Source organism: Anolis sagrei, chromosome X (assembly GCF_037176765.1).
Source record: "Anolis sagrei isolate rAnoSag1 chromosome X, rAnoSag1.mat, whole genome shotgun sequence".
Taxonomy (NCBI): Eukaryota; Metazoa; Chordata; class Lepidosauria; order Squamata; family Dactyloidae; genus Anolis; species Anolis sagrei.
In genome coordinates this window covers 54,245,876-54,262,127 of record NC_090034.1, presented here as the reverse complement: position 1 = coordinate 54,262,127, position 16,252 = coordinate 54,245,876, and the positions used below count along the sequence as shown (strand labels likewise).

The window sequence follows — 16,252 nt, the reverse complement described above, 5'->3', positions numbered from 1 at the left end:
CTGTAAAAACACATAAAAACTACTGTGGCCGTAGTCTGGAAACCATATTATAGGGCCATATAATGCTGTTCGTGCAATTAAACAATGGGGCCTAAGAGAGAAGGCAAAGAGGATATATCTCTCTCATACACACACACACACACACACACACACACACAAAGACACACAATGGGGCCTAGGAGAGAAGGCAAAGAGGATATCTCGCTCATATATATTTTACGTGTTTCCTCCACCACAGACATCCCAGTGTTTCTGACTCCCCCATTGGTGTGGAATTTGCATGACCCTGCCCACTGCCTCTCCCTTAACCCTTTCCTTTCCTTTTCTATGTCACACAACAAACAGAGGAATTGATCAGCAACTGAACATACTAGAGAGGTTTGGGGAGAATTCACCATGATTTATAGGAGTTGTGCATACTGGGATGTATAGTTCACCTGCAATCTAAGAGCACTCTGAACCCCACCAATGATAGACCTTGACCTAACTTGGCACACAGAACTCCCATGACCAACTGAACATACTGGAGAGACTTGACAGGGCTGACCCACCATGATGGGTGTTGTAATTCATCCTTAAGTTAGAGAACATATTGAACTCCACTGATGATGCATCTTTAGCAAACTTGCCCAACATAACAAATTTTAAGTATTGACAGCGTTTCAGGAGGTTAATCTGGCATGATGTGAGTTGTAGTACACCCACAACCTTATGTATTTTGTAAAATAAAATAATGACTTCTTGTAATAACCCGGGCAATGACGAATGCCCAAGCTAGTGTGTGCGTGTGTGTGTGAGTGTGTGTATCCTCACCCAGACCACCAAAACTAGGTTAGCAGTGTCAAGAGCGTGACCTTATAGATTCCGATGATAATAAAGTTCGTTGGCTGTGGGATTGAATGGCATTAAAAAGAGGCCTGCTGGGCTGCCGCTGGAGGGGGGGATTTAATCTAAGGGGAGGCACCAGACAGAGCAAAAGAGGGAAGGAGGGAACGAAGCGAGGGAGGAGAAGGAGAGAGAAAAGGGGGATTTATTACCCGCCTGCCAAGGTGATCCCCTCCAAGCCCGCATTTGTCACGCAGGGGGCTTGTCAAGAGCCCAGACCAGAGAAGCAAAAATAATTTAAAGGGTTTTTTTAAAAGCAAGGGAAAGAAAAGGGAGGAGAAAGGAGAAATGCAGACAGCCGCCTGGCAGGGAGCCAGCGACACCTGAAGCCGGCAATCAATTCTGCTGTCTGCTGCAGGCATTCCATCATCATGATAATGATAATAATAAAAGGACCAAAACCAGAACTATTTAGGATATTTGGGGAGGGAAAGAAAGGCCAGGTGATGTATATGGCTGGATGGCCATTTGTCGGGAGGGCTTTGACAATGTATTCCTACCTGCCAGAATAGGGTTGGACTGGATGGCCCTTGAGGGTCTCTTAACTCTAGGATTCTATGATTTTATGCTCACAACAGCTTTGAGAGATAGGTCATGTAAATCATGAAGGGAATAATAACAAGTAATAGGAATAATAGTAATATTATTAATAATAGTAGTAATACTGTCTTAATAATAGTAATAGTAATAGTAATAGCATGAGAGAAGCCTCCCACAAGGATGGTAACACATCAAAAACATCCAGGCGTCCCCTGGGCAACGTCCTTGCAGACGGCCAATTCTCTCACACCAGAAGCGACTTGCAGTTTCTCAAGTCGCTTCTGACATGACAAAATAATAATAAGAGTAATAGTAATGCTGTATTAATAATAGTAGTAGGAATAAGCCAAAGAGCCACTGTTGTCCTTAGACACCTCCAAGGCCATGTGGCCAGCATGACTGCATGGAGCACCATTACCTTCCCACAGAAGCAATATCTATTGATCTACTCACACTTGCGTGTTTTCAAACTGCTAGATTGGTAGGAGATGAAGTTAACAGCAGGAGCTCACCCCACTCCCCAGACCCTTTTGGTCAGCAAGTTCAGCAGCTCAGTGGTTTAGTCCACTGTGCCACCAGGGGGCTTAATATTATTAATAACAACAGTAGTAACAGCAATATTAATGATAATGGTAATACTAATAATAGCAAGAGTAAATATTAATACTATTAATAGTAATCACAGTAATAATAGCAATACTATTAATACTTATTATTATTATTATTATTATTATTAGTTATAGTATTGTGTGTTTTTGACAGTGCTGTGACCCGTCTTGAGCTGTGGGGAGAGGTGGGTAAGAAATAAAATTATCATTATTAATAGTATTAGTAATAATAATAATTCATGATGTTGTTCTATATGGTTATAGGGTCACAATCCCATTGTACCTGCCACGGCTACATCCAAAGGAAACCTGAAGTTCACCTAGTCCGTCCAACCCTTTCCCTAGACGGAAGACACAACTAAAACACTCATGAGAGATGCCCATCCAAACATTCCATCAGCTTACCTGTTTGTGCATTTCAATATTCAGCCCGTATGACATTTCGTAGTACTGCAAGGCAAAGGAGGGAAAAGGGGGGCTCAGGAAGGAGGTTTTATTTGGGGGGCCTTGAGATGGAAACCCTTGCCTTTTTTGTCCCTTCTCCCATCCCAAAGAGACACTCACCATAACATAATGGCGTTGTATTTCTGTCTTCTCTGTCGCCAGCTTCTCACATTCGAGCTTCAAGCTGAAAAGAAAGAACAGAGTGACTTCCCTGGATCTGGGGACCATACTCCAATGGATGCAGCAGAGAATCGCATTAGCCTTTTCTGCTGCTGTATCACACTCTTGTCTTCTGGGGTTTATTTATTTATTTATTTATTTAGTACACTTGTATACCGCTAATATCTCAGCCTAAAACGGCGACTCATTGCGGTTTACAACATTTAAAAACAACAATATTCCAATTAAAAATATAAAACACATACATATACAATACACAGTATTGGGCCACCAATACAGACCAATGCATCTCTTAAATTAAAATCATAATCCAATTTCGTTGTCTGTGATTGCCAGTCCTTGATCAGAGATTTCATCGCATCGGATTAGCCGAATGCTTGCTCAAACATCCATGTCTTGAGTTTTTTCCGAAATACTATCAGCGAGGAGGCTGATCTTATCTCTATAGGGAGGGCATTCCAAAGCCGCGGGGCCGCCACAGAAAAGGCCCTGTCTCTCGTTCCCGCCAGCCGCACCTGTGAAGCAGGCGGGATGGAGAGAAGGGCCTCTCCCGAAGATCTTAGGGTCCTGGTGGGCTGATAGGCCGAGATACGTTCGGATAGATATGTTGGGCCAGAACCGTTTAGGGCTTTAAAGGCCAATGCCAGCACTTTGAATTGGGCCCGGTAGCTAATCGGCAGCCAGTGGAGCTGGTACAGCAGAGGAGTTGTATGCTCCCTGCGCCCTGCTCCTGTTAGTACCATGGCTGCCGCCCGTTGGACTACTTGGAGCTTCCGAGCCGTCCCCACCACGTAGAGTTAACTCTCCCTCCCCATTGGGCATCATTAATAATAATAATAACAATAATAATCATCATCATCATTCATACTCACACACACATGTATAAACAGTAATAACATATAATATAAAATAAATATATAACAACAACAACAAAGCTTTGTTTGTTTATCTCCTGCTCCCTCTCCCCAAGGGGACTCGGAGGAAGAGGAAACAATGTATCTAATGTCAGTCACACTTACAATCCCAAAAGGTAAAATCAAAACACACAAATAAAAAAAGACAAAAGAGATAATAGTAGTAATACTGTAGTAATACACAGTATTACTGTAGTAATACACAGAAGAAAATACACAGAATACACAGAAGTAATACACAGAAGAAAAATAAATTTCCACTCTTGGGTTAATAATAATTCCCACACTGAAACGGCAAGTCCGATCGCATAGAAACATGACTAAAATTGCATAGAAATATAGGATATTTGAATGGAAATAATTCAGATGCTTGGAACTTCACGAGATGGCGTTTCGTTCCGTTGTTGTATGCGTACACTACACTTACACATATGGCAGGGTGTTTTTCTCTGCTTAAAAACAGAAAACTAAAGCCAATCAAAGTGAAAGGTTATGGACCCAGGAAGGGCAACTCTACAGCAATTTGGTACTACTTACGCCGCCACCCCCCCCCCCAAAAAAATCAATGAAAACGACTTAAAAACCCCAAAAAGCTAAATAATGAAAAGCTAAATGACGATACAGAAAAAAGGGAAGGAAGGGAAGAAAAAAAGAAAGAAAGAAAGAAAGAAAGAAGGAAACATGGAACCAAAGAGCAAAGAAAGGAAGAAAAGAGGTAGAGAAGGAAGAAAGGAAAGAACGAAGAAGGAAAATAAAAGGGAGGGAGGGAGGAAAGAAGTAGAGAAGGAAGGAAGGAGAGAAGAAAAGAAAATAAGGGAAGGAAGTAAAGAGGGAGTGAAGAAAGGAGGGAAAGAAGGAGAAAAGCAGGAGGGAAGGAAAGAGAGAAAGAAGGATGGATGCAAAAAGCAAAGAAAGGAAGGAAAGAGGTGGAGAAGGAAAAAAGGAGAGAAAGAGGGAGGGAAGGAAAAAAAGAAGGATGGATGTAAAAAGCAAAAGAAGGAAGGAAAGAGGTAGAGAAGGAAGAAAGGAGAGAAAAAAGAAGGAAAAGAAAATGGGGGAAAGAAGGAAAGAGGTAGAGAAGGAAGGAAGGAGAGATGGAAAGAAGGAAAGAGAGAGCGAAGGAAGAAAGGAGAGAAAGAGGGAGGGAAGGAAAGAAGGAAAGAGAGAAAGAAGGATGGACGCAAAAAGCAAAAGAAGGAAGAAAGGAGAGAAAAAAGAAGGAAAAGAAAAGGGGGAAAGAAGGAAAGAGGTAGAGAAGGAAGGAAGGAGAGATGGAAAGAAGGAAAGAGGGAGCGAAGGAAGGAGGGAAAGAAGGAGAGAAAGAGGGAGGGAAGGCTGGCCACAGCAACGCGTGGCGGATACAACTAGTAAACAATAATAATAATCAACTTTATTTAATGCCCCGCCACCATCTCCCCAATAGGGACTCGGGGCGGCTTACATGAGGCCAAGCCCAACAGCATATTACAATAAAGTAAAACCAAAACACAACAACAACACAGTAAAATACATACAACATATGAGTACAAAAAAAAGATAAAGCAAAATCATACACAATGAAACAACATAACATAACAATGAGCAAGTGCAAGATAAAAACTAAGATACTAAAAATACTGAAATCAGGATGAGACAGGGATGGAGCAGATTGTTTGTAGGGGAGAAACTCATAAAGGAACGGGGTCATAAAGATAGACTTTCATACAGGTGGGCCTTTTTCACCTCAGAACCACGCTCTCGACTCACGTTCGGCTTGTGCTTTGCTACAACTCCTAGATTCAATGCCTCACTTTCATACTGCAAATCCCAACAACTCCCCCTTATCAGTAACCTGCAAAAGGTCTTACCTGTGATACTGATTTTGCAGGAACTGAAATTCCTCCTTGATTCGGTCCAGGACCTCGGGGTAAGTGAGCTTCAGGGACTGCGGAGTGGTGGAAACAACGCTGGCAGCACTGGTGGCCACTGATGGGGCCGGCAGGTGGGCCTGGGAAGGACAGAGAGAGAAAGCACCCATTATCTCCTGCCTCCAGTGAGAGCCTTACCTGTCTATTACCTTGTCAATAGAAAAAGACCAGAGAAGTGTCTTACTGGGATTCCAGTGGAAGGGAGTTCCACGGGCCATCACCAAGAAGACCCCTGTTCTCCATCCCAAAAAAGTACTCCTCTATCCCAAAATCTACCTATGAAAAGGGTTGAGTTGTATTGTTTTTAGTGTTGTAAGGAAAGCGGGGTAATATATATATATTGAGAGAGAGAGCATGACATGGAGAGGGGGGTAAAAAATAAAAGGATTATAATTCTATTAATTATGTGTGTATTATCTATAAAAATAAAAATGTAATGTCCGTTTGTGGGATTAACAGAACTTAAAAAGCAGTGGGCCAATTGACACCAAATTTGGATACAAGACACCTAACAACCCAATGTATGTCCTTCACTAAAAAAAAAAATGATTTTGTCATTTGGGAGTTGTAGTTGCTGGGATTTATAGTTCACCTAAAATCAAAGAGCATTCTGAACTCCACCAATTATGGCATTGAACCAATCTTGGGGCACAGAACTCCCATGACCAACAGAAAATACTACACGGGTTTGGTGGGCATTCACCTTGAGTTTGGGAGTTGTAGTTCACCTACATACAGAGAGCACTTTGGACTCAAACAATGATGGATCTGGACCAAACTTGGCACAAATATTCCATATGCCCAAATGTGAATACTGGTGGAGTTTGGGGGAAATAGACCCTGACATTTGGGAGTTGTAGTTTCTGGGATTTATAGTTGACCTACAATCAAAGAGCATGCTGAACCCCGCCAACGACAGAATTGGGACAAACTTCTCACACAGAGCCATCATACTTAAGGCCATCCAGTCCAACTCCCTTCACCAGGGCAAGAAAATGTAATCAAATACTGTTTAGCCACAAGCATAAAGAAATTACATATATTAGAAACCAATACTTTCTCATTACTTTATTATATTATTTTTATTATCATTATCATCATCATATATACTACTAATAATAAGAATATTCTAGGAATCTCACACTCATTGGGTTGCTGTGAGTTTTCCGGATTGTATGGACATGTTCTAGAAGCATTCTCTCCTGACGTTTTGCCCACATCTTTGACAGGATGCCTACTATAGATGTGGGAGAAACATCAGGAGAGAATGCTTCTGGAATATGGCCGTGCAGAACCAGAAAACTCACAGCAACCCAGCGATTCTGGCCATGAAAGCCTTCGACAACTCACACTTATTGCCTGTTGATTTTGACCCCTTTATGCTCCTACTCCTGTTAGATAACCCTATATATACATCCACGGTTCTAATTTTAATCACATTCCTCTAATTCATACACCCAACAGTTGAAATCTGCCCCAATAATAATAATAATAATAATAATAATAATAGACCCAAAATAACCTACCGGAGGCCGGTTTTGCGGGAACATCCTTGGAACAAAACCATAGGGTTTCTGCGGCTGCCTATTTCTCTTTACCTGCAGCAAACTAGGAATCCCTGGGAAAAGCAGAAGAAAACACATTAAATCTTTCAAAGAGTGCAGTATTTTCTTACAGTTTTAGTATCAAAGAAAGCAATTACTGTTGTTGTTGTTGTTGTTATTATTATTATTATTATTAGCAGAGTCTCAATGGCCATCTGTTGGGAGGGATTGGATAGTGTCTTACTGCCCAGCAGAATAGGGTTGGACTGGATGGCCCTAGAGGTCTCCTCCAACTAGAAATCTATAGTTCTATTATTATCTAACCTCTATCTTACACATAATAAAAATGTGAAAATATGTATGTGTGTACGTGGCTGGGGTGTCCACTTACACAAGCAAGCTCCTGCCTCCACAAACAGCTATAGCTCCCACTATTCAGGAGACACCAAAGGCCCTCCCTCCAATTACATTATAGGTTATAGTAAGCGCCATGAACATGTCCAAGAGCCCTGCCAATGTCCTCAACAACATTGGCCGGGCTCTTGGACAACAATACTGCCCACCACCGGAGTGAAGATTTTCATACGGGCACAGTTCCATCCTAGATTTTCTTCACCACAGACATCCCAGTGTTTCTGATTTTCTCCATTGGTGTGGAATTTGCATGATCCCGCCCCCTGCCTCTCCCTTAAACCTTTCCTATTCTTTTCCATAGCACACAGTAAACAGAGAAATTGATCAGCAACTGAACAAACTAGAGAGGTTTGGGGAGAATTCACCATGATTTATAGGAGTTGTAGGTCCTGGGATGTATAGTTCACCTGCAATCTAAGAACACTTTGAACTCCACCAACAACAGACCAGGAACTAACTTGGCACATGGAACTGCCATGACCAACAAAACATACTGGAGGTCTTTGAAGAGATTTATAGGAGTTGTGGTTCACCTACATCCAGAGCGCACTATCAACCCAAACAATGATGGATCTGGGTTGTTGTAGGTTTTTCAGGCTATATGGCCATGTTCTAGAAGCATTCTCTACTGATGTTTCACCTGCATCTGTGGCAGGCATCCTCAGAGGTTGTGAGGTCTGTTGGAAATTAGAAAAATTGGCTTTATATATCTGTGGAAAGTCCAGGGTGGGAGAAAGAACTCTTGTCTGTTGGAGCAAGGTGTGAATGTTTCAATTGGCTACCTTGGCCTGACAGTTGGCCTGACAGTTTTTAGGTGTGACTTGTTACTGCCTGGGGGAATCCTTTGTTGAGAGGTGATTAGCTGTCCCTGATTGTTTCTTGTCTGGAGTTCCCCTGTGTTTGAGTGTTGTTCTTTATTTACTGTTATAATTTTAGATTTTTTAAAAATAATGGTAGCCAAATTTTGTTCATTTTCATGGTTTCTCCCTTTCTGTTGAAATGGTCCACATGCTTGTTGATTTCAGTGGCTTCTCTGTGTAGTCTGACATGGTGGTTTTTGGAGTCGTCTAGCATTTCTGTGTTCTCCAATAATATGCTGTGTCTGGGTTGGTTCATCAAGTGCTCTGCTATGGCTGACTTCCCTGGTTGAATTGGTCTGCTGTGCCTTTCCTGTTCCTTGATTTGTGTTTGGATAATGCTATGTCTGTGGTGGATCTGGACCAAACTTGGCATGCATACCCGATATGCCCAAATTTGAATACTGGTGGGTTTTGAGGGGAATTGGCCTGGACATTTTTGAGTTGTGGGTACTGGGATCTATAGTTTACCTGCAATCAATGAGCACTCTGAACTCCACCAAAGATGGAACTGGACCAAACTTGGCACACAGAGCCACCACGACCAACAAAAAATGTTGGAAGTCTTTGGTAAAAATTCATCTTGATTTGGGGGAGTTGTAGTTCACTTACATTCAGAGAGCACTGTGAACCCAAACACCGATGGATCTGGACCAAACTTGGCACACATACCCAATACACTGAAATTTGAATACTGGAGGGGTTTGGGAGAGACTGACCTTCCTTTCAAGGAATTGTAGTTCACTTACATCCAGAAGCACTGTGGCCACCACCGAAGATGGACCTGGACCAAACTTGGCACACAGAACCTCCATAACCAATCCAACCTACTGAAGGGATTTGATGGGAATGACCCACCATGGTGGGAGTTGTAATTCATCGTGCAGCCAGAGAGCACACTGAACCCCACCAATGATGCATCTAGAGAAAACTTGCCCAACATGACAAACTTAAAGTATTGATGATGTTTCAGGGAGTTAACTTGGCATGATATGAGTTCTAGTTCACCCACAACCTTGATCCGTAGCCATGTATATTGTATATTTTTCTCAATGGGGTTGGACTAGATGGCCTTTGGAGTTCCCTTCCCTATAATTATCATCTTATCATACATTAATAACAATGCTATTTCTGGTGTATTGTTTTAGCTCTATTATTTATTATCCTTGCCCATATTTCTTTAAATAGTTTATGTATTGACTTGGTTGTGTATTTTCCTTAATGGGGTTGGACTAAATGGCCTTTGGTGTTCCCTTCCCTTTTATTGGTATTATCTTTTTGTGAGAGTATAATCTATATAAATAAAAATGTAATGTTCGTTTGTGATATTCACAGAACTCAAAAACCACTGGGGGAATTGACACCAAATTCGGACATGATACACCTAACAACCCAATGTATGTTCTTCACTCAAAAAATTGATTTTTTCATTTGGGAATTGTAGCTGCTAGGATTTATAGTTCATCTACAATGAAAGAGCATTCTGAACCCCACCAACTATGGAATTTAACCAAAATTGGCACACAGTTCTCCCATGACCAACAGAAAATACTGGAAGGGTTTGGTGGGCAGTGTCCTTTGGTTTTGGAGTTGTCGTTGTAGTTCACCTACATCCAGAGAGCACCGTGGACTCAAACAATGATGGATCTGGACTCTACACGAATACTCAATATGCCCAAATGTAAACACTGGTGGAGTTTGGGGAAAATAGAATCTTGACTTTTGGGAGTTGTAGTTGCTGGGATTTATAGTTCACCTACAATCACAGAACATTCTGAACCTCACCAATGATGGAATTGAACCAAACTAAGCACACAGTTCTCCCATGACCAACTTAAATACTGGAAGGGTTTGGTGGGCAGTGTCCTTTAGTTTTGGAGTTGTAGTTCACCTACATCCAGCGATCATGGTGGACTCAAACAATGATGGATCTGGACCAAACTCTACACAAATACTCAATATGCCCAAATGTGAACACTGGTGGCGTTTGGGGAAAATTGAATCTTGACATTTGGGAGCTGTAGTTGCTGGGATTTATAGTTCACCAACAATCAAAGAGCATTCTAAACCCCACCAACGATAGAAATGGGCCAAACCTCCCATACAAAACCCCCATGTGGACCACAGCAACGCGTGGCAGGGGACGGCTAGTCTTATCATATATTGATAACAATGCTATTTCCCCAGGTTGTGCCAGTCAGGTTTTGTATGACATTGTTTCTAAGTACCCACTTTTTTGCTTGATATTAAAGCAGTGCTTCTTATAAGTCAGAGCACAGTCCAGGATAACTCCCAGGTATTTGGGTGCGCTGCAATGCTCCAGTGGGATTCCTTTCCAGGTAATCCTCAGAGCTCGGGATGCTTAAGATGAAAAGCACATGTCTGCGTTTTAGATGGATTAGGAATCAGCTGGTTTCCCCTGTAATAGGCAGTAAGAGAACTCAAAGCTTTGGAGAGCTTCTGTTCAACCATTTCAAAGCTCCCTGCTTGAGTGGTGATGGCATGATCGTCAGCATAGATGAAACTCTCTGTCCCTTCTGACAGTGGCTGGTCATTTGTGTAAATGTTAAGCACAATCTGGGGATCACAACTAGATACAGTGAAGACACCTGCCCTTGTGCTTTGCTACTCTGCTGCTGAGTACGCATGCCCAGTGTAGAATACATGTTAAAACAGTGAACGTGGCTCTTAATGAGACATGTTGCATTATCACAGGATGTCTACATAGTACACCACCATACTGTTTAGCCAGTATTGCATCACCTGACATCCGTCGGGAAGTAGCAGCCAGTAAGGAAAGGACCAAGGCATTACATCCCGATTGGATTACTGCAACGCACTCTACGTGGGGTTGCCTTTGAAGACTGCTCAGAAACTCCAACTAGTCCAGCGAGAGGCAGCCAGATTGCTCACTGGAGCGCCATACAGGGAGCATACCACCCCCCTGTTGTGTCAGCTCCACTGGCTACCGATCCAATTCCGAGCACAATTCAAAGTGCTGGTCTTGACCTACAAAACCCTATACGGTTCCGGCTCAGTGTATCTGTCCGAATAGATCCCCCTCTACGTCCCACCTCGGAGTCACTTCTGAGGAGGCCCTGCTCTCGACCCCGCCTCTATCACAAGTGAGGCTGGGACGAGGAGCAGGGCCTTCTCGGTGGTGGCCCTTCACCTGTGGAACTCACTCCCCGGGGAGATTACATCGGCGAATTCCCTTTTTTCTTTTAGAAAAAAACTGAAGACCTGGATGTGGGACCAGGCATTTGGACATTCTGGCAGCTAAAGAAAGACCTGAAGTAACTGAAATAAAATAAATTGACATCTCTGGCCCATCAGCCAGCACGCCAACGCCTTAAATCAAGAAACTGTTTTCTAAGATCTACAGAGATACTCGCAGGAACCCCTCAGCAAGCGAGAATCCAAAATTGGCAGGTTAAAACACAGAACCTCAATCGGTGGCTGAGATCAGATGAGAAACTCCCTCCTAGGCACACAGAAGGCTGGATTGACTTGAAAGGCACTGAACAGGCTGCTTTCTGGTACCACGAGGTACAGAGCCAAACTTAAGAAATAGGGCTACAAAGCGGAGTCCACAACATGTGCGTGTGGAGAAGAGCACACCACAGACCACTCACTACAATGCAGCCTGAGCCCTGCTACATGCACAACCTTCTCACAGCCACACCAAAGGAACTCCAAGTGGCCAGCTTCTGTTCAAAAGGACATTTAGTACAATGCCAATTTTGTGTTTTTTAAAAAAATATATTACAACTTTACCCTCGTTTCACTTCTGATATGATAAATAAATAAATGCTATTTCTGGTGTATTTTTAAGCTCTGTGTTCTGAAATAATATGTGGTGCTGTTTGAGAGTACAGAAATGCTGGACCACTCTAACAACCACGATGCCAGACTACACAGAGAAGCCATTGCAACCACAAGTTCAACAGAAAGGAAGAAAGCATGAAAATTTGGCTACCAGTATTTTTAAAAAAAACCTCTAAAATCATAGCAGCAAATAAAGAACAACACTCAAAAACAGGGGAATTCCAGACAAGAAACAATCATGGCTGGCTAACACCTCCCAACAAAGGACTCCCCCAGGCAGGAAGCAGCCAGACCTTGAAAGTGCTAGGTCATTAAATGTTAATCAAGGCAGCCAATTGCAATGTTCACACCTGCCTCAAACAGACAAGAGTTCTCTCTCCCAATCTGGACATTCAAAATATATAAAAAACCCATTTTGCGAGTTTCCAACAGACCTTACAACCTTTGAGGATGCCTGCCATAGATGCGGGCGAAATGTCAGGAGAGAATGCTTCTGTAACATGGCCAGACAACCCAAAAAACTCACAACAACCCAGTGATTCCGGCCATGAAAGCCTTTGAAAATACAATGCTATTTCTGGTGTATTTTTAGCTCTATTTTTTATTACTGTCCATCTATCTATATATATAAAAATGCTCTGTGCATAATGAGTACCTTAAAAACAAAAGAACGAATGAACGAAATCACACCAAATTTGGCAACAAAACATCTCACTACACAAGGAGTGACCGTCACTCAAAAATTATGATTTTGTCATTTGGCAGTTGTAGTTGCTGGGATTTATAGTTCACCCACAATCAAAGAGCATTCTGAACTCCATCAATGATGGAATTGAACCAAACTTGGCACACAGAACTCCCATGACCAACAGAAAATACTGGAAGTGTTTGGTGGGCATTGGCCTTGAGTTAGGGAGTTGTAGTTCACCTACATCCAGAGAGCACTGTGAGCTCAAACAATGATGGATCTGGACCAAACTTGGCACAAGCACTCAATACGCCCAAATACGAACATAGATGGAGTTTGGGGGAAAATAGACCTTGACATTTGGGAGTTGTAGTCACTGGGATTCACAGTTCACCTACAATCAAAGAACATTCTGAACCCCACAACCGACAGAATAGGGGCAAACTTCCCACACAGAACCCCCATGACCAACAGAAAATACTTAAGACCATCCAGTCCAACTCCCTTCATCAGAGAAAGAAAACGTAATCAAAGCCCTCCTGACAAAGAGCCATCCAGCCATAGATATAGATAGATAGATAGGTAGATATGATTCACACACAGAGAGATATAGTATCATAGATTTGAAAGGGACCCTTAAAGAAGGACAATGATATCGTGCATGTTCCAGGGTGGGCAAACCAGACACTCTCCACATCAACACTGACAAAGAAACAGCAAGAAATACTGTTTACCCACAAGCATAAAAAATTACATATATTAGAAACCAACACTTTCTCATTACTTTATTTTCCAGATCACCAGACTGGGTCACAGCAACACGTGGCAGGGGACAGCTAGTATTTCTTTAAATATTTTATGTATTGACTTGGTCCTGCCTTTTCCTCAATGGGGTTGGACTAGATGGCTTTTGGGGTTCCCTTCCCTATTATTATGCTCTTCTGAGAGTATCATCTTATCATATATTGGATACAATGCTATTTCTGGTGTATTGTTTTAGCTCTATTTTTAATTCTTGCCCATATTTCATGTATTGACTTAGTTGTGTATTTTCCTTAATGGGTTTGGACTATGTGGGCTTTGGTTGGGGTTCCCTTACCTATTATTATTATTATTATTATTATTATTATTATCATCATCTTATTTTCCCTGTTATTGTGAGAGTATCACCTTATCATATATTGATAACAATGCCATTTCTGATGTATTTTTAGCTCTATTTTTTTATTATTGCCCATATTTCTTTAACTATTTTATGTATTGACTTGGTTGTGTCTTTTCCTTAAGGGAGGTTGGACTAGATGGCCTTTGGGGTTCCCTTCCCTATTATTGGGAGAGTATCACTTTATCAAATATTGATAACAGTGCTATTTCTGGTGTATTTTAAACTCTATTTTCTATTTTTATTTCTTTAAATATTTTAAGTACAGGCTTGGTTGTGTCTTTTCCTTAAGGGGGGTTGGACTAGATGGCCTTTGGGGTTACCTTCCCTATTATTGTGAGAGTATCAATTTATCAAATATTGATAACAGTGCTATTGCTGGTGTATTTTAAACTCTATTTTCTATTATTATTGCCAATATTTCTTTAACTATTTTATGTATTGACTTGGTTGTGTCTTTTCCTTAAGGGGGGTTGGACTAGATGGCCTTTGGGGTTCCCTTCCCTATTATTGTGAGAGTATCACTTTATCAAATATTGATAACAGTGCTATTTCTAGTGTATTTTTAACTCTATTTTCTATTATTATTGCCAATATTTCTTGAAATATTTTAAGTACAGGCTTGGTTGTGTCTTTTCCTTAAGGGGGTTGGACTAGATGGCCTTTTGGGTTCCCTTTCCCACTCTAGGATGATTGCTTAGGACCTTCTCTCTCTTTGTAGTGCTTCATACTTCACCAAATGCTTCCTTTTTCCCCCTTCCCATAGATCAAACCCCAATATTATGCATATATGCCTCCTTTGTAAACAAAAGGATCCCCCCCTCCATTATTTTGCAAGGGAGAGAAAAAGAGCAGCAGGTAGGGAGAAAAGAGAGATCTCTTAAAGGAGAAGGATCTAAGGCCTGGCTTTTCCAACAACAACAACAACAACAAAAAGCCCCCATTAAGAAAGGAACCTCAAGAAAAACAACAAAACCCTAAATAGACTCAGAAATAGAAAATACTCACCCAAATGGGAAGGAGGTGGGTGGGTCACCGCGGCTGGGTTTCTCCCCGATCGCCCCCCCTCCCCTTCTTTTCTCTCCCTCTTTTCCCTTCCTTCCTTCCTTCCCCCCTTTTTTTTCCTTCCCCCTTTTTCAGTCCCACCCCTCCTTTTGCCAGGGCTTTGCGGGGGAGGCGAAAGGATCAATGGGACCCGCGCCAGCTCCACGTGGGGCCTGGCTCCTTCTCTTTCGCCACCGCCAGGCGCGCCTGAGCCAATCAGGAGGCGTGGAACGCGGGGAAAGGGGCGGGGCGGCGAATAAATTAAAACCCCGGGACTGACTGACAGGCAGCGTTCGTCGGCACCCACGTGGGCCGAGACGAGCCGGGAAGGGAAAGGAAAAAAAAAAAAAGAGGACGAAGCCGAGCCAGGCTCCTGATTGGTCCGAAGCGGGCCTGTCGGCGAGAAATGTGTCAATCAAGAAAAGGGTAGATGGGATTAACCCTTTCAATGCCGGAAGGGAGGCAGAATGGCTGGTCGCCTGGATTAACCCTTTTGAAGGCTGGGATTATAGGATCATTGGATCCCTGGAAGAGCTTCCAAAGGGAAGGCCTTTTGGCAGGGCCTTTAGGAGTTAACCCTTGATGGGGTTTCATTTAACCCTTTACATAATAATAATAATAATAATAATAATAATAATAATACATATTTATGTACCAATATAATAAATAAATATGCATATTAGGATGGGCATTGTTGTATTTATTACATTAAGATGTATATTATTGTATTATTAATATAATAAATGCAATAATCTACACCCTAATATACATATTAGTATAATAAACACAATAATATACATCCTAATATAATAAACACAATAATATACACCCTAACATGCATATTCATATAATAAATGCAATAATATACACCCTAATATACATATTAATATAATAAACACAATAATATGCACCCTGATATACATTGTAATATAATAAACACAATAATATACATCCTAAAATACACATTAATGATAATTACAATTATATACACCCTAATATAATATAATATACACTCTAATATATCTATTACTATAATAAACACAATAATGTACACCCTAATATACCTATTAATATAATAAACACAATATACATCCTAAAATACATATTAATATGATAAATACAATTATATATATCCTAATATAATACAATAATATACATTCTAATATACCTATTAATATAATAAACATGATAATATACACCCTAATATACATGTTAATATAATAAACACAATAATATA

The 16,252-nt window shown here is 41.4% G+C and overlaps 1 protein-coding gene across 3 annotated transcripts in view; it reads right to left on the bottom strand.

The window, feature by feature from the left end:
* LOC132781070 (transducin-like enhancer protein 1) overlaps positions 1-15,256 on the bottom strand; it is a 42,916-nt gene extending 27,660 nt beyond the window's left edge. The window contains exons 1-5 of one of the 3 annotated variants that reach the window (XM_067473465.1): positions 14,980-15,226; positions 7,005-7,096; positions 5,419-5,558; positions 2,598-2,661; positions 2,439-2,483 (exon numbers count right to left, since the gene is read on the bottom strand). In XM_067473465.1, the coding sequence (XP_067329566.1) occupies positions 2,439-2,483; positions 2,598-2,661; positions 5,419-5,558; positions 7,005-7,028 (273 nt within the window). In that variant the 5' untranslated portion in view covers positions 7,029-7,096; positions 14,980-15,226. Of the gene's footprint in view, positions 1-2,438; positions 2,662-5,418; positions 5,559-7,004; positions 7,097-14,979 lie in introns of all 3 variants that reach the window. The other 2 variants (XM_060785006.2, XM_067473466.1) reach the window with 2 other exon arrangements.
* Positions 15,257-16,252: the final 996 nt, after the last annotated feature.